Source organism: Gossypium hirsutum, chromosome D07, assembly GCF_007990345.1.
Source record: "Gossypium hirsutum isolate 1008001.06 chromosome D07, Gossypium_hirsutum_v2.1, whole genome shotgun sequence".
NCBI lineage: Eukaryota > Viridiplantae > Streptophyta > Magnoliopsida > Malvales > Malvaceae > Gossypium > Gossypium hirsutum.
In genome coordinates, this window is record NC_053443.1 from 20,648,814 (window position 1) to 20,674,099 (window position 25,286).

A 25,286-nucleotide genomic window follows, 5' to 3' on the forward strand; every position below is an offset into this window, starting at 1 on the left:
ACATCGTTCATGTCATGATAGATGCGGAAGTCACCTATGGAGAAAAATAGACGAGGAAATGAAGTGCTTCACTTGTTGAGGAGACGCATGGGTTTCAAGGGTTAGGATTCTATGGTTCTGAATGTTTTCTCAAATGCGCCAATTTACCCAAAATTTGTCTCCAAAATGTCAATATTACAGCCCAACTGTGTTTCTATATTATTTATTTTGGCTCAGCAGATGGCACATGATAAAAAAATTGTTATTAATTACCAAATCAAACCATATTGGGTTGCTTTTTACGTATAAGCAATGCTTAGATGTAGTGTGAAGCAGGGGAAGAACAAAGGTAGAGAGAAGAAAGTAACAAGTATTCATTCCACCGATCAAAGTTACAAAGGAAAAGTCTCATATGGGACTAAGAGGGTTACCAACTACTTGTGAACTTTAATTCAAAGTAAATCTAATAGTACAAACAATGACTAACCCAGTTTTATTTGGCTGTATTCTTCTTTCTCTGGCAGCTAAATTCAAACAAGTTCTCTCCATTCAAAGAATTGGCTTATTTTTATGAAAAAAATCTATTCCTTTTGGAACTTTTTTCTCTCTTTTTTTCTTCTTATTGACTATGGACTGACATTAAATCTTCCATCAACTATAGTTTGAATTTGGCCTTCTATAGAAATGCATCCCTTCTTTTGCCTTGGAGAAGTCTAGGACTTGATCACCCCTAAAGTTGCAGGCTGAAGAGATAAAGAATGCTTAATGCCACCGATATGGAGATTGTGAACACCAGTTGGGATTCTTCGAACCCCAGACCTATCCACAACACTTAAAAACTTGCACACATGAATGTTGATTCCTACTCGTCGTTGTGACCTTGCTGGAACATGCACTTTGGCAAAGGCCACCAGCTGTTTTTGTGGAGCCCAATGCCCAGCAGGTGGCTTCGAGAATACAAGCATGGTGTGAGTTCCGTCCTTGGAACCCGTATTTTTCACGTCTACTTGAAGCCCTACCGAGAGCTTGTTGCATCTCACATGATTTACTTTGATCGCCTTCCCTGAAATGGTAGCATTCCCTGAATGGCGGTGGCCATCAAGAGGGACCGTGACAACTTTGGGTGCACTAGCAATGGTATGAACAAAGTTGGTGTAACTCAATCCGTGACCGAACGGATACACTACTGGACCTTTGTAGAACTTGTAGGTTCTTCCAGGGTAGTTTCTGTTTGGGCTTGAACGCATGGCCATGTCCGTCATTGGCAAATTTGAGACATACTCTTGTGGGTACCATGTCATAGGCAGCTTACCCTCTGGATTGGTTGTGCCATATAATACATCAGCTATGGCAGCTCCTCCAGCTTGGCCTGGATAACCAGCCCACAAAATGGCACCTATACGAGGGTCATTCTTAGCGAAAGACACATCAATAGGCCCACCCGACATCAAAACTAGTATGGTTGGACCCTTAGCCGCCATGGCTACTTTAGAAACAAGTTCCTGTTGCCGCCCTGGCAAAAGCAACCCTGTCCTGTCTCTGAACTCTGCTTCAATCGATTGGTCAAGCCCCATTACTAAAACCGTAGCATCTGCTTGACGAGCAGCATTGATTGCCCCACTAAATAACTTGTCATCGTTGCAAGCTACGTCTTCACATCCCATTTGATGAATTGTCTTTGCGTAATTCCCTATCCCTTGCAAAGGAGATGTGTATGCACATGCAACACCTAATTAATGTTCCAACAAGAACAACAAAAAGTTAATTAGGTGACCCCTTTAGACCCATTCACCAATAGAAATGAAAATAATTATCATGAGAATTTACCAGCATAGTTTCCAATCATTGTAACAGTAGCATTGGAGTTAGGTCCGATAACAGCAACCGTGCGGTGACGTAAATGAGATAAAGGCAATGAAGGACCACGATTGTTAAGCAGAACAATGCCTTGTCTCGCAGCTTCGAGGGCGAGCTCTTGGTGAGCAGGTGTGCACACATCTTTTGGCCCCAAGTTCCCGAATGGTTGTGCAGACGGTTCACCGTCAAACATGCCGAGTCTCATTTGGACTGTGAGCGTGTTTGCCAAGGCACTGTTAACATCAGCCTCCTTTAACAATCCTCTTGTTACTGCATTTTCAGTGTATTGCGCCAAAAAAGGCCCACAATCCAAATCCAGACCTGCAATTGGATAAATCTTCTTTCCTTCAATTATTGTATGCTAATGACATTGCAAGAATATAGTCACTTTTGCCATAATTTGAGCCAGCTAGTCGAAAATGGAGCCTAATGATCACATATTATTACCTTTTGCAAGTTCGTTCTTTATATATACCATTGGTTTTGAACAATTAATTAATAGACCATGAATTGGTAAATCATCATTGCCTAAGTTGACTAACGCCGCCAATATAGAATAATAATAAGTGTACCAAAAAAAGGGTAAAATAAAAAGTTACTAACCTGCTTTGATGGCATCTGCAGCAGCTTCTTCAGGTGTTGATGTGTAATGTTGGGTATTATAGAACACCCCCACTGAATCACAATCTGAAACAATGTACCCATTGAGATTCCATTGACCTCGTATGGTCCTCTTTAGGAGATTAGGGTCAGCACAGGTTGGAACTCCATTGACTTGATTGTAAGAGCACATAACGCTGGCTACATTACCGTCCTGTACACACATTTTGAAGGGTACATCGAACGTATCCTCGATGTCCTGCTTGCTTACCTGCTCAAATGTGTGGAAACCGACGTGAGAATTAAAAAATAAAAAATAAAAAAGATTGCTTTTCTTTGTTTAATTGTTCGGGTTACTATGTTAAAAAAATAAGAACAAAAAGCAAAGTGTTTGCGGATAAGAAAGCTCTAAGCTAAAGACAAACAAGTAAAGAATCTGCAGCCTTTTGCGGCACATTTTACATTATTTTATCCAAATATCATCTTAATTCAAACACCGAAGGACTGCAATGGTACAATATTAATATTATAAGGACTTAAAATATTTTAAAGTTTGTAACAATGAACCTCGAATCTGGGGTATAATTAAGGATGTTTGATGGAATTAAGCCGGTTTCATATTTGCAGCAATAAAATTCCCAAGTTGGATCACCCACCTATATCCAAAACTGGAGCTACACGACACAAAATTAACTAACCTTGGCATTAAAGTGGAACCTATCCACTCCATTCCAGTTATCGAGGTCATAGGCCGTAAAGTGCTTGCAACAAGCCGCCACCTTTAACCGGTCACCATTATTTCCCTGTAAGCCCTTCACATAGCTGGCTGCATATGTACCAGCCAGCACCGGGTCTTCACCTGGAGTCTCCTGACCACGACCCCACCTTGGGTCCCTGAATATGTTTACATTTGGGCTCCAGTATGTTAGCCCAGCCGCTCCCCCATTGTACATCGCCCTTGCCTCATCTGACACAACCTGCGACATCGGTTCCCAAACTTCTTTTATTAAAAGTAAAAAATCTTAAAGAATACAACTTGCTTGAATGACAATGATTCTACGACAGCAAGTTGATTATATATTCTTTTTCATGCCTAATCTTGATATTCTCAAATTGATAACATAGAAACACTTCCCTACAATCACAATTGACAAATCTAATAATTTAATATCAAAACTAAAGCCATATATTTTAAAAGCGCTACCCTAAAATTATTAAAAATTTGTAGGCATTGGCACACATATACAAGTTGCACACCATACATTCAAGGACCAACCAATGAAATTGTAAAGTTAAAAGGTCAAGTGAATTTAGCTTAAAATTTTTATAATGTATCAAATATAAATTTTTAATGGTATGTGTGGAAGGCTGATATGGTTTTGTATAGAAAGTTAAGATATGAGTGGAAACAGAAAATTATTGCATCCAGTTCACACTTGACAGGAACAGAATTGTAAGTTAAATCTTTACGTAAAATAACAGAAAGAAAATATATCATGATAAAAAAGCTGCGATTCTTAACATTATACCAATTTCTTTATGTTATTATAATAATAAACATTTACTTCAGTTTTAAGTTGGTGATAGGAAAAGAAAAAAGAAAAATGTTACCCGTCCGATGGCTTCCCATAATGTGGCATTGAAAGAAGCAGCGGTCGTGATTACTTGAGGGAAGCTGGTAGCCCCAGGGAAGGCTCCACCGAACTTGGTTCCAGGTCCCACATTGGAGACGCCATGAAGAGCTTCGGACCACCATTCGTACCCTTTGATCCCCAGCCGCGGAACTGCTGCGGCATTGTTCACCAGCAGCCTAACCTTCTCTTGCATTGTCAACCTTCCGAGAAGGTCCGTCACCCTGTTCGGTATCGGCATCGAGACCTTGCAAAACGGCAAGCTCGACGTCTTGACATCTTTGGAGTCACAAGCGAATGGATCGCGGGCTTGGGCGAACGCACCCAAGAGGAGAAGGAAGAGAATGATGGTTTGAGGTAGTGAGGCCATGGTGGTGGTGGCAATTCCCGTTTTCATTTGAGAAACGGACCAATGTGGATATTTGTAATGGTACTGAAAAAGAAGAAGAATGTATGGCATTTATATAGGTGAAGTTTGTGCCAAGAATGGAAATAGTGATGCAATGAAACTAACTTTGATCATTACATGTCCACATTAATTGTTTGTTAACTGCTTAAAGTAAAGCATATTTTCTTCTCTAGCAGATTTTTATTATAAAAATAATAACAACAATAAAAAAAATAAAAAAAGAGGTGTGGTGGGAGATTAAAGTGGTTGATCATAGGTTAAATAATTTAATTATGAGTTGAATATTGATTTGGTGAAATGTTTGAAAGAGGGTGGGTTTCCAACGAGTTAGGTCCCATATGAGGGAATTATAAGTGTAATCAGGTGAGGTAGATCATCTGATTGACTTATAATGCCCTTCACATATACTAGTAGAACAAGATTTCTAATGTAGAAAACAAAAATATCATGTCATCACCAAGCTGGAAACCATGTCTATGCGGTGGGTCTTGATATAAAGTCAACATTTTTTCATTATATTTAATTGATCTCCAAGAGAAAATGTAAGATTTGGCATTTTAGCCTAGTGAGAGAGTTCGTTTGACAGATTAGTTAACAAGTGATATTGTGAGTTGGGATCGAATAGCTTGGCTTTGAAGAGAGGTGAGATGGTGCATTGTTGTTTACCATTGGGAACAAACAACATTACCTCTTTTAAAATAAAAATAAAAATGTTTTTGGAGAAATCCAAACACTCATATCTTACAAATAACGTTTTTGATATATTAAACTCTGAATATTCAATTTTAATATCTTTTAAAATAGTTCTACCTAACAACATAGTTAAAATTTTAAATTAAATATTTTATAACATATGCCAAATTAAAATAAATGAGAGAATAATTCCGATACATTAGTAATGTAGGATGAATACTAATTAATTTTTTTCACTTTTAATTAATTGTGATGATGGTGCGAACCCACATCGTGCAGTCTCATAAAGTATGTGAACACCTGACGTGCGAACCACGTAAAGTACGGGTCAGGACCCAATCGGGTAATCGGGTAAAGGGTCGGTAATAGCAAGTACTGTCGAAACCACTTTTTTGTAATGTTTGAAAATGGGAATCGACTTTTAAAAATGAAAATGGGAGTCGCCACCGATCTTTTATTAAGGTGTGGTCAGTTTACCATTAAAAATAAATTTTAGGTCTGCGAAATTTGAGAAAACAGGTTCGGGAGTCGGTTACGCACGAGGAAGGGTTAGCACCCTCGTAACGCCCAAAATTGGTACCGAATCGATTGTTTAATGTCTTAATGTCGAAATTTTGAAAAGATTTTAAAATACGATCCTTTGAAAAGAAAACTTGAGTAAGATGATTTGGACGATGAGATTCACTTATTTCGAAGAAATAAATCGTCACACTCAGTAAGTTAGAGTGCGACATTTTAAATCCTCAAAATTAAGCTTATCTATTGACTTTTAAAACCTATGCATTTTGAGAAGGATATCTGATTATTTGGGTTAAATGAGAAAATCAAGACCCAGTAAATTAGGGCTCGATTTCACAAAATTCCTAAATATCAAATATTGCCTTTATTTTTATTTGTTAGAAAAATCCTCGTCTCGAGAAAACAATATGTCATATCCAATGCGTTAGGACACAACGTATCGAATTCCCGAGAATGGGCTTTTATTTATGTGTTTTGATTAAAGAAAATTTGATTATTTAGATTCAATGAGAAAAATTAGAACCCAATACGTTAGGGCTCAATTCTCTCGGGGATTCCAAATATCGGGTATTACGTTATTTTGAAAGCTTTTTGAATAAAAGTGTTTTTGATATTTAAGTCATATAAAACGTAACATTTTAAGCAGATATAATGCAATAAAATGTTAATATACAATGAAATGATAATTCGTAAGCCCAAAATGTACATTAATGAATACAAACAATCAATTGATACAAACAAACAATACCGTATACATAAGAGCAATGGTTGCATGTAAATATTAACATTTAAAAGCTAATGAATTTAGAATCAATAATAGACATATATTAATTTAAATAAGTAACATATGTATAAAATGAAAAGTTTAATAATAATACAAATAATAGTATATAACAATATGAAAATTTAATAATATATAAAGATAATATTTAAATAAAGTATACGAAGTAGGGTATTTAAAAAGAAATAATTTGTATATAAAAAAATGGTTTAAAAAAAACATATAAGCATATGTAAAAAACTTGAGGTCAATAATTATAATAATGTGAAACCAATAATATATAAAATAAAATAATTTAACATAAAGTATGTGTATGTATATACATATATATAATACTATTGTACAAGAATATGTTCATGCAAATCCTTTAAAACATAAAAGAGAGATAAAAAAATATTATAAAACTAATAATGAATATACACAAACTATATTGAATTTACCTAAAATATGTGACAAGTTTAAATAAATAATAAACCCGTTTATTTAGTAAAAAATGGATAATATTTAGAAATAAAACCAAATCCTATGGGCGAATTTGAAATCAATAAACAAACGACTGAATTGAACAACGCTAAACATTAAAGGGATCATTGCTGCAATTAAACGCACAAATTCAACATTTAAATCCAAACAACGAAAACGACGTCGCACAACTATGGATCAAATTAAAATCAAAATAAAAAAAGCGATTCAAATTAAAAGGATTGAAGAAAATCCAATCGAAACACCCCAAAACAATAGGGACTCGTCGTGCAAATAGACCAAACACCCAAAGTGCGCGGATCCTTTCCTCGGGTCGGGTCACCGCGCGGGTCATGGTCACTAGACGGCCCAAACGGTGCCGTTTCGAAGCTATGGGAACCAGCCTCAAACGGCGTCGTTTTATACGCCCACTTAAACGCCTTAAAACCTGAAGCAGAATGCTTCAACCCTAAGTTCGGACCAGAGGGAGGCCACCCCTACCCTCTCTACTACTAGGATTTCAACCCTAGTTTTGCGCCGCCGAAAGCTCCGCCAATATCTGGCCTCACAGCTTTAGCCCGAGCTTCGATTGCGACGAAGCGAGCAAGGTTTCAATCGGCGCTATACTAAGGTGGGTCCCTTCCCTTTTTCTCTCTATTTACAAAAATCAATAGTAATAAACACACATCGATGGAACAGAGAAGAAAAAAGTAGAAAAACCTTCAAGAAACTTTGATCTTTTTGTATTGATTCGCTGAATATTTTCTGATTTTTTCGTTCAATATCCCCCCTTCCCCCGCGTACAGTGTATTCTTGGCTTTTTATAGCCTGAAAATAAAATAAATTACCAAAAGAAAAAAACGCATTTCGCTCTTTTTCTTTTCTTCTTTTTGCTGTCGATTTGCCGTGTGTATTTTCTACTGTCTCTGCTTTTGTTCGTTTGTTTTTCCTTTGAAGGTACGGCGTGCAGGAGGGCCAACTGGTGTGTACGGAGGTGTGTGGCGTGGCTCAGCTCGGAGGCGTGGCTGGGCGGCGCTGAAAGTTCTAGAAACCCTTAGGGCTTCTGAAACTGTAGAAAACCTGGGCCGTTTGGGCTTGATGCATTCGGGTTAGGGTCTAGGCAAATTGGGTTCGAATTTTAATGGGCCTAGTGTGTTTGGGTTTAGTGGCTATTTGGGCCTATTGTAAATTGGACATGTTTATTGGACTTTTAATTTTGTTTTTGTATTGGTTTTATTTGTTTATCGGGCCCGGGAAAATTGGGCCTATTACAAGTACCATAACAATTTGTCGTGCGGTCTCATAAAGTATGTGAACACCTGACGTGCGAACCATGTAAAGAACGGGTCAGGACCCATTCGGGTAATCGGGTAACGGGTCGGTAATAGCAAGTACCATAACAATTTGTCCTCCACCTAATTCGAAGAAGAGTAACAAAGTGGCTCTTCGGAGAACTTGACTTCGCGATGTGAGAGATTACTAAATGAGAAGTTTATTGCGTATGCTTTTTACTTTAGAATGTCACATACACTTCACCACGTGTTAGGGAATGGTACAGTTGTATACAGCTGATTGCGCCTTTATTCTCGGATACTTGAATCGTTAAAGTGGAAAATTCTTTTAAAATGAGGTTACCTACACCCTAAAAGTCAAATCGTTTGAGCTTGAATTTTTTTAGAATGAGCTATTGTTGGGGAGAATAATCATGTTTTAGAGGTAACTTTCTTAAAATTTTCCAATTATTTTTATAGTTTTTTTTCTGGGTTTATTTGGGTATTGTGGTTAGGGCGAGGGGAAGTCGTCGTGTTATTCAAGAAATCTGTGGTGGTCCGGGGAATGAACCTTCACAACATCGTGAGATAATTGCTTCAGTGGAAGCGAAAACCTATGTTTATACCACCAAAGAGAAAGACATGAGTCATCATTTGGCTGCTCGGGGAATCCAAATATCGAACTTTTCTTACAACTTCTCAATCGCCGAAGGATTGAACCGATTAAGTGACACTACCGATGGAAGTTTTCTACTTCCTTTGCACGTGCTAGAAACAAGTTTTCATCTACCACTCCACCCATTCTTTTGTCATCTTCTTGATGAATACAAGATAGCTCTGGGGCAATTATCTATTTTTTCGTGGTGGGTCACAGTGGCCTATTTCCTCGAATGTAGTCGTCGAGAGGAGATGCCTTTGATCAATGTTTTCTAGAATCTGTATCAACTCAAAGAGTGCAATCGAGGAGGTTCGATAAGCTTATTTTACTTTTTTCCTCGTGAAGGAGTGATATCGATTATCTCCAATTGGTCCTCGACTCTTCACCTAAATCGTGATAAATACATACGAGTCAAATACAAGTTTGGAACTGTTTTGATTTTCCAACCAAATGGTTGATACCTAGTAAGAATATATGCTTGGGAAAAAGAGATATTATATGTGAAGCGACGTGGGCTCAATGTTGGGAAGTGTGCCCATATTGTAGTAAACATGTAATTATTTTCTATATATTTGAACGATGAATAAATAAATTACACATTTCACTGTTATACCTTTTGTATTTCTGTCTTTCATATTTTGCATGCAAAGCGAAATTTTGACAAGCAAAATATTAGTTCATTGGTTGTCTAAGTTCAAACTGATGATAAGTGGCACTGTAAGAACGTTTACATTACGAGAAAGACAACTTACTTCAGTAGATAATCTAAACGAGTCTGTAATCCTGTAAAGGAATCAAAGTGAGCATTTAATTCAAATACTAAAAAGGATTATTATGTCGTCTACAGTTCTAATTGAGGAGATGGTTAGTCTTGGCTATCGGAGTAGTTGACTCCACTGGTAGAGACATAGATGTTTTCATTGGCAAAATGATACATTGGACTGGACCAAAGCTGAATTAATTTTGAATCTATTTGTGAATTAGTTCACTTGTAACATTTATGGTATGATTTACCTAAATCATGAGTTAGTCACTAACCATGCATATGTAACTCATGAGCTTTGATATAAGTGGAGGCTTATGCTCTAAAGATGATCGAGATGATAGCCGACATGTTAGGTACATGACTTGTGTATGGCATGAATTTACTAGTAACAGTGGAATTCATAGCTCAATTAAAGATTTAATAATATCCTCTCATTGGCATTGTCTGGATTGATAAATATGGAACATGGTCACAAGTTGTTTCTGCTCGAACAAGCAATTTATCACAATCATTTGTTGACAGTGATCATATTAATCATTAAGAAGACACAATGGTGACAATGAGATAAAATAGGATTGTATTGAGTGAACGGATTTAACCCATAATAATCAAGGATATCATATGAGAGTAACACACATATGACGAGGTCATTGGATAAAGCAGTCGGATGAATTGCTTTCTTAAAGAGTATCTAATAAGAATTTTTCAATCATGGTATTTCTTGTGGACTAACTCCATGATTAAGTAATTGCTAATTATCGGAACGATGCTTCTAAACATAATTGTAATTACTAGAGCCTTATTGGATATGTCTGATTGGTCTCTCCGCTAGCTAAACAAAAGCTCGATTGGACTGCATTTGAATTAGAAAAAAAATCTACGATTTTGGAAATAATTTAATTGAGTCAATTTATTCAATGTGAAATTAATTGGGCAGTTGTAAGAATTGTCCAACTAGAGAATTTCATTAAAGAATTTTTTAGATATTAATTTGGAAAATCTAAGTGATTTTTGGGAAAATTAATTTTGATCAAGTAAAATTAAATTAATCAAATTAATTAAAATTAAAATGATATTTTTAGAAATTAATTTTCAAGTCAGAAAATTGACCTAATAGGTAATTGAACTTGAAATTTGGACCTGAGATTGTAAATTGGGCTCGGGAGCCCAAAATCGAAACCAAGACCCAAAAACTGGTCGAACCGATCTTGGTATGTAAAACCGAGCTAGACCGGACCGGTCAGGCCATCACTGGAATTTATTGAATGAGATTTTTTAGGCATCTTAAAAAGAAAATAATAAGTAAGGAAGGGTTTATAAAGTAATTATCTCTTAAAATATATTTAGTCCCACTATACCAGCACTCTTAAGTTTTTTTTTCAACGGTCCATCTAAAAGGGAAAGTTTTATATCAGATCCTTAAACATTTTGATTTATCACACTTTAGTTCGATGTTGCCACTGTGTCAAGTGATACCAATAAAAAATTATTTTTAAAAAATTATGTTGGTGTCGCTAACGAATTAGGTAGCATTGATATTCACTGTAGAAAACATCTCATTTTCGTAATTAATCTGTTTCCTATAGGGGTAAAACCAAGGGGGATGGCAGGGGCCCCGCCCCACCCCAAAAAAATAGAAAATTTTTCATTTAAGCCCTTTGAAATTTTTAAAATTTTAAATTAATAAAGGTAAAATTGTACTTTGCCCCCAAAAATGATAAAATTTTGATTTAATCTTTTAAAAATTATAAAGATATAGGCTATTAAAATGGTAAAATTATATTTTTACTATAATAAAAATTACAATTTAATTTCGACCCACCTAAAAAAATTTTATGACTTCACCCTTAATTTCCCATACCATCTGTAAGGTTTTCGTTTTATATTGTTTATATCTTCTCTACTAAGTGGAATAAAATGGTGGGTTAGGTTATGTTGGGTTTAGGTCCCTTAACAAAACACTCGTGCTGAGTCTAAATGGTGTATCATCATTTTATTAATTATATAGAATTACAAACATTAATTTTATATTTTGATGACTATCTAACGGTAAGTACTCAAGGTAATTAGTCTTTATCACTTTGTTTAACACTTTATGGAATCTGACTTTTGCCCACTTGATTAAGCTTCTCTATATAATTCGTTTCTACATTTAAACTTCCTTCAATTATTCCACATTTACTTCAACATAAAGTATAGAGTAATAAATCCTTCATTTAAAATTTCAAAATAATACATCCAATTGAGATATACAATACTAAGAAGAGGAATGCAATATTGTCATCTCTTGCATCATTTTCTTCTTATTCTACTCATATTTTATCATTTGTCTTGCAATGTAATCATGCATTATGTTACATTTTTATACTATGTGTTTTTTTTCCAGTTTTTTAGAATTAGAATTAAATAAATTATTAATATTAAAGAATAAAGAGAACCGATTCAACCGTTTTTTTAGCTTATAACCGCCAATTCAACCAACTCACAGGTCAACTAATCCAACCCCTAATACCTTGATCAATTCCCAAACTAACTACCCTATCAAGTTTGATTTTGAAAACGGTGATTTTTGTTGAATTTTGTCTCTTTATCATAATTTGATTTTTTTTATTTTTTATCTTATTTTTTAAATGCGTATTTTTTGTTGTTAGGCTAAATTTTTTTAAACATTAAATATTTTTTCTACATAGAGCAAAGTTGTACAAATAAATAACATATTTTTTTCAATTTTATCTTTTTTTAATGAAAAAAATTGTATAAGTACAAAGAATATTAAACTGTATATGTCACATTATTATATGTTTTTTTCAAAACATATTAAATTATTTAATAGAATTAACAAAAAAAATTGAATCTTCGGGCAAAAAATTCACATTGCAGAAAATAAAATTATCAAATTGAAGTAAAAAAAAATAAATTCTCAAAAAGAAATCAGAAAAACAAAAGGAAATTTGAATTTGAAAAAGCACCCGTGGTGAGGAAAAAGAGGGGGGGGGGGATCAGCTACGTTTGCGTGTAAATACAAGGTTGTTTTTATCCTTTTAAGATCATCACAGCCATAACAGTTTGGTGAGACAGTTTGGTCCAAAAGTGCATCATCCTTTTCTAACAAATCCAGATCACACACTCCCCCTTTTCTTTTTTGCAAACTAGCATTGACAATTTTCCCTTTAACCACCTTTTTTTTCCCAACCTTTAATGCAAAAAAACAACCTTGCTTGCATTTGCTTCCTAAATGTAATATGTCAAGTTTGGCTACAACAAACCCCATTTCTTCCCGAGTCTTTACATACAAGGCAAATAGGAAGAAACTTGGCTCAATGTGATCCCCTAGAGTCAAAAAAACCAATGAGAGAGAGAGACAGCTAGTAAGGGATGCATTAATAATGACTGCTAAGCTGTTACCAAAACAAAACAAATTTGAACCTAATTCTATGGATCACTAAAAGCCATGGACCCATTTAACAAGTTGAAAGAAAGGATGTTTTAGGGTTTACAGCAAGGCTGGGGGGTTAGGGGAAAGATAAAGTGGATAAATATATGACATGAGAGTACGCTCTTTTTTTTTTAATTTTCTTTTGCCAACAAATCACTTTAGCTTCTACTTTTCTTTTCTTCTTTTTTTTTGGGGGGGGGGGGGTGGAATGCTTATCCATATACTAGATTTCAGGGGTCACCATCAGGCCAATTTGCATGTTATATTAGGCAAGGCTGGGAGAGTGAGAAAGCTTGTAAAATGGATGAGTGATTCAAGTCCCCATCCCTCCATCCTCATTGGCTATACACTTTATTATCCCATGAGACAATGTGTAATTTAATGAATTCGTTAAAGATATGCTCCTGTTGTGTTGGATAAGTGGTGAAAGTAACTGGTTGAAACTACACAATAACCTACACTTAAAAAGAAAGTAACACTTTTTCATTTTCATACCAAGCAAAGTCTTACTATTTAGAAAAATGAAATGAAATTTTTCATGTTTGGAGCTTAACGGAGAAAAAATACTTTTTATGTCCTTTTTTTAAATAATAAATATTAATTCTATTAAAGTTTAGTATTAATTTATTCTTTTTGCTGGTATAGGGGTTAAATTAGGAGTATGGTTGAATTGGCTCGATTAAATCTTTTAGATTTTCCGAATCATCCATGATATTTCAGTTTATTTTTGTTCTTGTCTTCTCATACTAATTTTGGAGTTGAATTTTTGGATATATTAATTACACAATGAACTTTATTTTATGGATTTTGAACAGGAAAGTTTTAAATTCTCTTTCATAAAAATTTCTTTAAAAAATAAATTTCTCTTCAATGTATTTTCATAAACCGTCCAAATTTGCATTCGTTTATTATTTCTTAATTTTTCTTTTCCTCAACCCTAGACTAAATTGATCGATTTAATAATAGATGGACCAATTTGAACCAATCCTATAATAGATAAAACTTGTGGTTACAACAAGTGCGGAATGCAATAGTAAAATACATTGGTGGCAGATCTTGGGACTAAAAAGGGGACTAATTAAAATTTCAAATAATATTTCTGTGAAATTAATAAGAATTTTCAAGAACTTAAAAATATTTAATTAAATTTTTCAAAAATTATAAATAAAACATTATCATTCGTTATACTCAAAATAAAAAATAATAATAATCTTGAAGCAAGATGGCATCTTAACCTAAAACCTGGGGGTTACTTATGAGATAGATAAGTTGTAATTGGACCCATGCGTGGGATTCAGAAATGCAGTGATGAGTGGTGACTTCGAGTTTAAGGTATTACTGGACGAAGATATCTTAACAACAACACCAACATGCATTTATCCTGAGGGGATACTCTCTACATCCACCGCATCATACCCAGCCACTGCTCTCTTCCGATTCACGTTATCTGTTCCTTTTATACTTCTGATGATGTTTGCTTTTACTTGTTTTTAATTTCATCCTCCAAATTATATGACATACTTTGATGTAGAAATGCTGAAAGAATACAATGATTTGACAGGGGATTAAGTAGAGGTCTACGTCTTGACCTGAATTTACTAATCGTTTATGTGCAAAATCATACTGTATGAATTATGTAAATCAAGTCTACTCCTTGTTCGTTATTTTCTACAGCAGGAAATTGGGCCGCCTTTCGCCGTTCTTCCTTCACATATTAGATTTCTAATGGGCCTATAATTTGGATTTTTTTGTTATACTCATATAATTCATGTCATAAATTAAGTATTTATTAATATCCATCGTTTAATATATATGAATAAAAATAATATGTGAAAGATGTAGCCTATTTTATTTATACAGTACAGCGGGGGGTCTTTTCTTCAATTTCAGAATATAGCAGAGAATTTTATATCTGAGTTATAATAATATATTAGTGTTGGAGTTAATTATTTAGTCAACTCCACCTAATGAGGAAAAACTTTATTTTTATTGATGGGGAAAATATTAATTATATATGTGTTAATTTCTGAATTTTATTTCTCTTCTTTTATAATACCATTTGTTAATTCAAATAGTTAAACGCATTAACATTGATTTTTTTTATTAAAATTATTGCTTGCAGTACAAAAAAAAAATTATGTCTAACATTATGGGTTGAAAATAATATTTTTCTAAAAAATTTTATATTATTTTAATTAAAATAACTGACAATGTTAATTATTTGGACTAACTAATGATGTTATAAAAATAATTTTACCTCATTGTCTCATTGGGTTCAAGTATTTAGATTTAAAACCTCTCTGAGAGAGATTTTTAGTCTCTAAGGATAACTTTTTTCACCTTAGTCTCAAAATTTGATAGCTTTTCTCAATTTGGTTTCTAAATTTGTAATCCTTTAAAGTGCGATGATGCGAAACTCTATGATTATGCCATGTCATCACTTAAATTATTTTTTTTAAATATTTTTAATTTCTTTATACATTTTAATGATGTTTTGTGTTTTAAAATTTTCAACACGCTTTGATGAAATCCAAGTTCAGGGATCAATTTGAAAAAAAAATTGATAAATTCTGAGACTAATATAATTAAAAAACTAGAGACCAAATTAAAAAAAATCCAAATTTAAGAAATAAATTTGAATTTATCCCTAAAAATTAGTCTTCGATAACTAAAACCACACTTCAACAAATGCATCACTATATCAGCAAATTGGATTTAATATATGTAGTGATTAAAAAATAAAACTAACTAAAGTGTATTAAATTGTAATTTAAATGCAGTCATCTCTGCATGTTGATTTTGTTTATTGGGGAGTCATTCCTTACATGACTTCAAGTAATTAGTTTTTAAATTTCAAAATATCATATAAGCAAATTTAATAGAAGATTTTTGTGTTAACTAGATCTGAACTTTTAAATCTGAAAATAAATTAATTAAATTTTTAAAAATAAAAATATAAAGACTAATTTTCAAATGTAAGAAAATATTAGGGACTTGAAAGCATATTTAATTTTTAAATTATTATTACACTATAATTTAACATAATATATATGCATTCTTAACTTTAAATAAATAACAGCATATTTTATATTGGAGTTTTAATAATATAATTAATTTTATACTATTAGGGTTGGTGTTAATTATTTAGTCAACTCCACTTAATAAGGAATAACTTTTTTTTTTATTGGAGGGGAAAATATTAATTATATATAGGTCAGATTTTGGATTTCATCCCCTATTAATTTAATTTTTATATTCTAATTTTTATAATATTATTTGTTAGTCCAAATAGCTAACACATTAACATAATTTGTTTTCTCTTAAAAACACTATTTCCAATAAAAAAAACTCAAGCCTAGCATCAGGGTGAAGCAAAAAATTTTGTTTAGGGGAAAAATAAAATTATAAAAGGCAAAAATTTCTTATTAAAAATGTTTAAATTAAAGTATAAATTTTTCATGGTTAAAAAGGACTAAATTGAATATTTTAATTTTAAAGAGGGAGCTATAAAACAATTGTTTTATTGAGCCAAAGGGGGGCAAGGCCCCTTGTCTGCTCCCTTTTGGCTACGCCCCTACCTAGCATGATGAGTTGAAAAATAATATTTTTAAGAAAAAAAATGTTAAAGTAAATGAGAATATTAACTATTTGGACTAATTGATAATATTAAAAAAGTAAAGAGACTAAAACATAGATTATATTTTAAATTTAAACATAATAGAAGTTGAAAATAGTAAATTTTTTTAAGAACATAATTCTACTTCATTTTAATTGAAATAGCTCACAATATTAACTATTTGGACTAATTAATGATATTATAAAAGTAAAGAGAATAAAATAGAGATTAAAATTTAAGTTTGAACATAATAGAAAGTCAAAACTATAATTCTACCTCATATGTATCATTGTGTCTGTTCTAGACCTGTCCATGGGCCGGGCGGCCCGACCCGGCCCGACGGTCCGCTCAAAATATCGGAGGGTTCGGGTAAAAATATAGGCCCGAAATATGGGCTTAGGAAAAAATGAGGCCCATTTAAAAAATGGGCCGGGCCTCAGGCACCACTTTTTTGGCCCAGGCCTGGCTCGGCTCGGCCCGAATATAATAAATATATATTTTTTATTTTTATTTTTTAATTTTAAAATACTTTTAAAATATTTTTTTTTATTTTTTTATTTTTAAAATAATTTTTTAATGTTTATTAAAAAAATGGGCCGGGCCGGGCTTGGGCTTATGATATTTTTCCCGGGCCGGGCCTAGGCAAAATTGCATGCCCATATTTTGGGCCGGGCCTGGGCCTAGAAGGCGGGCCAAATATTTTTCCGGGCCCAACCCGAACCCAGCCCGGACCGACCCATGGACAGGTCTAGTCTGTTCTTTCTTTTGGGAAAAAAGAGAAAAAAAAATTAGGGATAAAATAATATTTAATTCTTAAATTTGATTTATTTTTTTGCTTATAATTTTTTTTGTCCATATTAATCTCAAAACTTGATAGTTTTTCTTAATTTGACCCTTAAATTTGAATTTGTTGACGTGTAATGATGTGTCATTTGAAGATTGTGTCATACTATCACTCGAAATTTTTTAAAAAAATTAAATGTAATTTTTTAATAATTTCTTTTAATTCTATATAAAATTTTTAAAATTTGATATAACGAAATCCAAAATTAGTAATTAAATTAGAAAAAATTGTAAAATTAGAAAATAATATGGATAGTCTTGGCTGACTAAAACCACACTTGACAGCAAATTGGATTTAATAGATATAGTGATTAAAAAATAAAAGCAAGTAAAGCGTATTTAAATGCAGTCATCTTTGCATGTTGATTTTGTTTATTGGGCAGTGAAGCAATTAATTCTCTAAATTGTACGCAGGGATGAAGAGATGTAGGACTAGGGAAGCCTCAAAACATTTGCAATCATCAAACAAAGTTGTTCCCTGTAATGATTTCGACATACTTGTACAATGTTGTCCAACCATGGATTCAAAAATGGCAGAAGGACAAATTACAGAACCTAGAACTAGCTAGCTGTTTGTTTATAGTAAGCTTCATTATTTAAAACAACCAATGAGGTACCTTAACTTTTCTCTCTACCTTCTTCTCCTTTATAGTATCCAAGCTTGGTTTCCATCCCTTCCCTGAATATTGCCTGTTCAAAAACTCCGGCCTACCTTCCACCGTTTCCATCAAAAACTCCGTCAAACATTGAACCTCCTCCGGCTTCTCCCCACCGTTTTCCTTCTTCTGCAACGGCAATTTTTGTGCCATCTCTAGAACATCATTCGCAGGGCATATCCTAGCGAACAAAGGGAGAAACTTGGAGGACGGTGAGACCGACTTCGACCTCAACACCGAGCTCGCACTCGACAGCACACGACGAGCTTCCTCGGACGACAACGTTTTCGGCTTCCCTCGTTTGACGGGCAGCATTACGTAAACCTTTTTCACGTCGAGCTTGTGATCAGCTGGCAACGGAACCGGCCTCTTCTGGTTCACCGCCTCGTGGAACTCCACCACCACCTGTTGAGGATGCTCCAGCATTAGCTCCGCCGCCGTCAATGGCCAACTAAAATCCTGCACAGCCCCGTCCCAAAGAATGACCTTCCCGGCCGTATCCGACGGAGGACATGCAAGAGCAGTAACGTAGTTACCCATATATAACGTGATATACCGATAAACAAGAAATTGAAAAGCGACTTTCGATCACGGTATAAAAAAAGAAAAGAAATCTAAAAGAAATGTTTGGGTTTGTGATTCATGTGAGTGTGATTAAGAAGAGGAAAGGATTTTTATGCAGGAATGTGATGGAGATGGAGATGGAGACGGAGGTGTTTGTTAAACGGCTCCATCTTGTGAACCATTTTATGGTGGACTTAGTGGAAGATTCATATAAATTTGGGGTCGTTGGCTTTTTGGAGGGACTGCCATTTTCTTTTCATCTGCATCGTTGATATATTTTTATTATAAACAAAGATTTATCCAACGTTGATGATTGCAACAGGCATGTGGGGTCCCCCCTGGTGTAGCTCTACCGTATCTGACGTGAATACAAAGTCAAAGAAACGGTTCAACCGTAACTATATTATTATTAACCCCAATTTTCATGCTTTAATAAATTATGTATTACGTGAGGGGAGGATTTCAATTTCTCTATGTTTTTCCCCGATAGGGCCGGAAAAAACAGTAAATATTCTTTTTTTTTTAATATTTTAATTAATATTATATTCGTATTTTTATTTTGAAAAAAATAAAATTTTTAAAATTTATGATTAAACCGTTGATGTGATATTAAACTATATTGAATTGGTCGAACTGATTCCGCCACATATCTAATTCTAAGAACCTGGGGGAAATGATGGGGAGGTATCGTGTATTTTTTTCTTCGTCTTCTTTTTTGATACAATATTTAGAACTAGGCATAACCCCTTCATAACCTTTAAGTAGGAGGATAAATGTGTTTCAACGCATTCAAACTCACGTCCTCTTGCACTGATAACAATACCGATACTAATTAAACTAAGACCCTGTGAACTCTATTTTTAAATCTTAAATATAAACTTTGATTAAAATAAAGACAAGGGGGGTTTAACGTGAAGTAGACAATTGGTCTGGTGTGGTGATTCCTTAATTTGTCGGATAAAAAACAATAATGGATAATCAGTGCAAAATACAAACATGTCAACACTCAACAGCAAATAAAGAAAGTAAAGGGTGAAAGCAACAGCTTAACTTCGTGAACGTTATGGTATATGTACCAAATCGGCGTTGGAAAATGTTACTAAAATGACCAAAGATTAAATGCTAAGAAATTGTTATGCAAATAAAATATAGATGATCTCTCCATCACTGTAAAAAATGTGTTTTGAGTTGGTTTGAATCAAAACATGGCTTTTCTTGAATATATGTGTGTGTATATACATAAAGACAAAGAAGTGTCTTGCTTGTCAATATGGAGCAAGATGGAAGGTGTTGGATTTTAAATTTTATTTATTTTGAAAATTAAATCTTATAAAACAAGATATTAAGTAAATCAAAGATAATTTTATGAGCTTTTTCTTATCTTTATGTGACCTTTAATTGTGGGCCTAAATTGGTTTTGATCATTCGTATTTAGGTCTAATTAATTAGAGGATTTAGTGATGGGCTCATCTAGGAATGTATAATTGAACTTTTTTTCCCAGAAAATTATGAATATTATTATTTTTTAAATGTTAATAGATTTGGGTTCAGAAGCTAAGTTTAGGGTTTTGAATAATGGTTTGGGTTTAGAAATTTTTATTATGGATTTGGATAAGTTTAATATAATTATATAAAGTCGGTGAATTCAATTAATTTGGTTATTCATATAAAAAAACTAACAATTGGCTAATTCAGTATGTTTTAATTAAATTTCTTTTCTTACCCGAATTAGGTTGATTAATTCAACTTTAATCAAATTTTGGATTAGGGTCATCATTTACAATAGAAGTAAAAGGTCAAGCTGAAGATAATCTGATTTTACTATTCCCAGGAGTTAATAAAATGATTTGAGCTACGCTTTACCCAAATTAATTTTCCAACTAAAATAGCTTTCATTTTTTGTATCTGTTAATACACAAAGTTGGAGCTGTAAAGATGCGAGCATAGAAATTAAAGAGTTGTACTCAAAACTTGACGAGTCGTATCTGGAAAGATGTCAACTCAAAACTTAGTGAGTTGTACTTGGGAAGATGCAACCTAAAAATTTAGAGAGCAATACATATGAAAATATGAGCTTAAAAATTTAAAGAGTTGTAGCTGAAAAGGTATAAACTCGAAAATTAGTGAGTTGTACTTAGGAATGTGTAAGCTCAAGAGTTCACGCGAAGGCATGAGCTTAAAAATTAGGGAGCTATACCTGAGGAGGTGTAAGCTCAAAACTTAGTGAGTTATACTTGGAAAGGTGTATGCACAAAATTTAAGGAGCTATGCTCAAAATTTAGTGAGTAGAATCTGAGAAGGTATAAACTCAAAATTTAGTGAGTTATACTTGAGAAGGTACGAGCTCAATTTTTAAGGAGTTGTACTTGAGGTGTAAACTAAAAACTTAGTGAGATGTACCTGAAAAGGTGTGAGCTCAAATTTTAGGGACTTGTATTTAGGAAGGTGTGAGCTAAAAATTTAATGAATTATACCTAGGAAGATGTAAGCTCAAAATTTAGTAAGTTGTGCCTTAGAAGATGTAAGTTCAAAATTGGAGTTTTACCTGGAGAGGTGTAAGCTCAAAATCTAATGAGTTGCACACTGAAAAATGTAAACTCAAAATTTACTGAATTGTACCTAGGATGGTGTAAGCTTAAAATTTAAGTAGCTATACATGGGAGATATAAGCTTAAAACTTAATGAGATATACTTGAAAAGGTATAAACTCAAAAGAGGTACATCACTAATTTTTATAATAAAAACATACCTTTCGTTGGGCTATATGATTAAAAAGTTTGACGATTACCGTGAGTGTTTGTCGATGAGGTACATTTTACAATACTTTAGGTCGTGCAAAACTGATCCCCGAGAAACTTATGCATGATACTTTAGGTCACACAAAATTATCCTTGAGGAACTTGAGAAAAGCATCAGTAATTGTTTATGATATATAATTATACATTTTATCCTTACTTGCCTGAAAAAGCAAAAGGGCGCTCGCTAACTTGCTTCAAGACACATTGTCGGAACTTAGCGAGGTGTGTATGAAGATCTAAGATTGCCGAGCTACATAATATAAACCACCGAGAATTGTAAGCATCACAAATAAATAAATAAATAAATAAATAAATAAATATACAACTTTAGCGAGGTGATGTATGTATGCGATATGGGCGAGGTAACATATATAGGCATGTATATATTAGCAAGATGTAATATATGAGCTTGCAATATGCGTTTGGCATATATATACACGACTAGTCACAAGCATTTGGCGAGCTTACATGGGCTCGTATAAAAATATACAGGGGCTTGCATAAGTTAAAAAAACATAAGCTAATATATGTAATATATATTATGAGCTATATACAGTTTCATGCAAACTGGCGATGTGTTACGCGACTAAAGAGCCAATTGGCAAGGTGCTCTGAAACAATTTGACGACGAGTTGTAACAAATGTAGAAATCTGGTGAGTTGTTATACAAGAGTTGGAATGCTCACGCGGGCTATAAGGAACTAATGTCCGTACAAGTTATATATATGGGGCACTTGCAACATTACCATGTGATATAGCAAGTGTGCATGGGTACTAAATGGCGAGGAATTGTAAAAGGTAATCGGATCGATGAGGAGTTTTCTAAGCAACTTGGTGAGATACTGCCAATTATAAGAATTATTGAGGTATGCTCCTTTACTAAGTCACCAAGAATAGTAAGAATAAACGTCCCCAATGTACATACCTAGTACAGTTGTAGCTCACCAATATAGACTACGCACTTTGCGAATGATATTTACATGCCACATGCTAAGGTATAATGTTTTCATATAAAACATGGTGAGGTGTCTAAATTTAATATTACTATCTAACACGTGGTGAAAGGGCAAGATTCATATTTACGAGTTGTGCAATTCCCATATATATTAAGTGAGAGCACATGAACCAATACATGCATGTATGTATACATATACACATGTCTTATAACAGCTAAGTGTATATATATAGTATAGTGTGCAACTCACGTACATATAATATATAGCTCGTCAAAAAAGCTAAGACTAATCACATGAACCAATGCCTAGCTCGCACAATGAGCCAAAGAAAGGGGTCAATTATGCATATATAGCTCGCACAAAGCCAGTATATATGCGTAGCTTTCATAGCTCGCATATATGGCTCGCCACACCATGGAGCCAATATTTATATATGGCTTAGAGAATGGCAAGTAGGTATGCCATAAACGAGGAGGAAAAGAAAATAAACGAGAGTGATCTTAACTTTTGGAAAGGATTTCATGTTTCCATCTGATTTTGGAGATTAATTCTGTTGATACACAAAATGAGAGGCGGTGGTTATAGGTGGTCCACCCGACGGATTAAGAGCCACTGGTTAGTCGGTCGGAGTGACCAAATATAGAGGAAGAGTAAAGAGAGAATAAGAAAGAAGAATCTATGTCCCATGTTGTTGGGGGAGAAGGAGCTGAAATTTATCTGGTTGCCCTTAGAATGGTGCTCCCATCATCTAGGGTAGGGTAGCTGTAAAGGAGACGACGTCTCAATTTATCCTAATGAGATTTATTTGTGGATATCAGTATTGTATTACTTTCATAACCAAACTTGAGAGGCTACAAGGATTAAAAGAAAAACAGTGATTACATGAAAGAATTGGTCCTAGATTTCTTCTACCACAAAATTACAGGTTCAAGTATATTTAAAATCTCCCAACTTTTGAACTATGAATTTGGGAAATCTGATGAAGGAAGCCTAACCCAACAAAAAGCACGAGCATGGCTTCTCAGAGCACTTCAGAAATTGGTTCCAAAACAGGAGTCCAGGGCCTGTAATTCCCTTTCCGGCACCCAGGGACAGCCAAAACCGGATCTACTTGCCTCTCTTCCTCTCTCAACTCAGGCAAAACCTTAGCACCACTTTTTGCCCTTTTCTTTCCGCTACAAGCAGCTTCTATGATCGCCACATCCACATCCGTAACTTTGCGGTTCACCCTTTGTATAGGAACCAAAACGTAAGCTTTAGCCGCCAGCAGTTCATCGTCAGCTCGCATTGGGACGACGCAGCGAGTTCGTTTCAGCTCTTCCACGGGAGAGATGACGCGACCAGGTTCGTCGAGCATGATCTCTGCTGCCTTCACAGGGAGCTTCACTTTCCTCAGCTTCCCTTGAGCATCGATTACTTTGGCCATGTCCGAAACCTGGATAAAACAGCTAGATGTGCAGTTCCCCATGTTCGAGTTGAAATTGTTTGGCTTTACGTTTAACTGAAGAAGAATATATAAAAGAATCAAAGTGGTATTTGGTAAAGGGTATGGAATATGAGAGTTGAGAGTAGTGAGTGGAGGGTGGAGGGTGGAGGGTGGAGGGTGAAGGGTGATTTGGTATATATAGGAGGAGACGGAAGCAGAGTCAAAGTGCCCACAAAAAGAATCAGTGGTAAAATTATGGGAGAAAGACGACACGTAAAGGGAAACGAACAAAGTGGAGAAGACGCTGCTAGCTAGTTGTAGAGAGCGCAGCCAGTTGCAGCGTGTTTAATACGTGCAGCGTTTACCTATTGGAATGTGGGAGTCTTTGACTTTGAAACTAGCCTTTGTTTTGTGGTTCAGGCTTGCTGTCTTCGGGAGTAATTCAACTATGACTTGGTATCTTACGTTGTTTGAATCACCCAACTTTGATACTATTACTCTTAACAACGAATAATAGGAGAAGAATAAATAAAAATTTTCCACTTTCATTTCAGTTTTTTCTTCTTTAAAAAATTTAAATTCAACTAAAAATATTAAAAATTAGAAAATTTTATTTATCATTCTATTATCGAAAATAGATAAAAATAACATAAAATTACAGGAAATGCTTTTTCTAGAAATATGGACAAATGGAAGTTTAACTCCGAAAAAGCACTTCATGAAGCCTCTCGCAATTTAATTGATTTATTTATTCCTTTTCTACATGCGGAAGAAGAAAACTTACATTTAGAAAACAATCAACACGATGTTATTTTACCTTTTTCTCCGTTTCATAATAGATTAGTTAAACTAACAAAAAAGAAAAAAGAAACAGCATTGAAATCTATTTTTATTGACCAATCAGAATTGCCTTTCAGGATCTATAATTGTCTCAAAAAGTCCAATTTACATACATTATTAGACCTTTTGAATAACAGTCGAGAAGACCTTATGAAAATTGAACACTTTTGCAAAGATGTAAAACAAATATTGGGCATTCTAGAAAAGAAGTAGAAAAAACATTTCGAAATTGATTTATCAAAATTTTTAATCCAATGGATTTTGAACCTTCAGCACAATCCATAAATTCGGACCAGATTTGAATAAATGTATCTAAGGAGAATTCACTTTGCCTTTCAAGTGACTACTTCCTAAATACGCACATCATGGTTTTTTTAATTGATTCAATTTAAAAAAGACCTAAAGTTAGGGATTTATCAATCAGTAATGTTGCTCCAATACCCAACCAAAGGGCTACTGCAGTACCAATCAAAAAAACGGTTGTCGCTACTGGACGACGAAATGGATTTTGGAATTTATTAACAT

General features: G+C 34.2%; 3 protein-coding genes across 3 annotated transcripts; all 3 read right to left on the reverse strand.

Annotated features, from left to right (window-relative positions):
- Positions 1-329: 329 nt before the first annotated feature.
- On the reverse strand, positions 330-4,508 carry LOC107956083 (probable beta-D-xylosidase 2). Its single transcript, XM_016891830.2, has 5 exons — positions 4,048-4,508; positions 3,135-3,413; positions 2,440-2,707; positions 1,807-2,157; positions 330-1,708 (listed from the first exon to the last, which is right to left on the reverse strand). Exons 1-5 carry the CDS (start codon positions 4,462-4,464, stop codon positions 693-695), a joined length of 2,331 nt encoding a protein of 776 aa, XP_016747319.2. The 5' UTR covers positions 4,465-4,508; the 3' UTR covers positions 330-692.
- Positions 4,509-17,946: 13,438 nt separating this feature from the next.
- On the reverse strand, positions 17,947-19,224 carry LOC107954359 (uncharacterized). The gene has a single exon (XM_016889894.2). It carries the CDS (start codon positions 18,715-18,717, stop codon positions 18,118-18,120), a length of 600 nt encoding a protein of 199 aa, XP_016745383.2. The 5' UTR covers positions 18,718-19,224; the 3' UTR covers positions 17,947-18,117.
- Positions 19,225-23,090: 3,866 nt separating this feature from the next.
- LOC107954360 (uncharacterized) lies at positions 23,091-24,154 on the reverse strand. Its single transcript, XM_016889895.2, has one exon. The coding sequence runs from the start codon at positions 23,961-23,963 to the stop codon at positions 23,517-23,519; it is 447 nt and encodes a 148-aa protein (XP_016745384.1). The 5' UTR covers positions 23,964-24,154; the 3' UTR covers positions 23,091-23,516.
- Positions 24,155-25,286: the final 1,132 nt, after the last annotated feature.

Coding starts and splice junctions, on each gene's coding strand:
- LOC107956083 (XM_016891830.2), bottom strand. CDS start 4,464: ATGAAAACGGGAATTGCCACCACCACCATGGCCTCACTACCTCAAACC. Junction 2,708..3,134: donor GGTTCCACTTTAATGCCAAG/GTTAGTTAATTT, acceptor ACATTTGAGCAG/GTAAGCAAGCAGGACATCGA. Junction 2,158..2,439: donor TGCAGATGCCATCAAAGCAG/GTTAGTAACTTT, acceptor ATCCAATTGCAG/GTCTGGATTTGGATTGTGGG.
- LOC107954360 (XM_016889895.2), bottom strand. CDS start 23,963: ATGGGGAACTGCACATCTAGCTGTTTTATCCAGGTTTCGGACATGGCC.
- LOC107954359 (XM_016889894.2), bottom strand. CDS start 18,717: ATGGGTAACTACGTTACTGCTCTTGCATGTCCTCCGTCGGATACGGCC.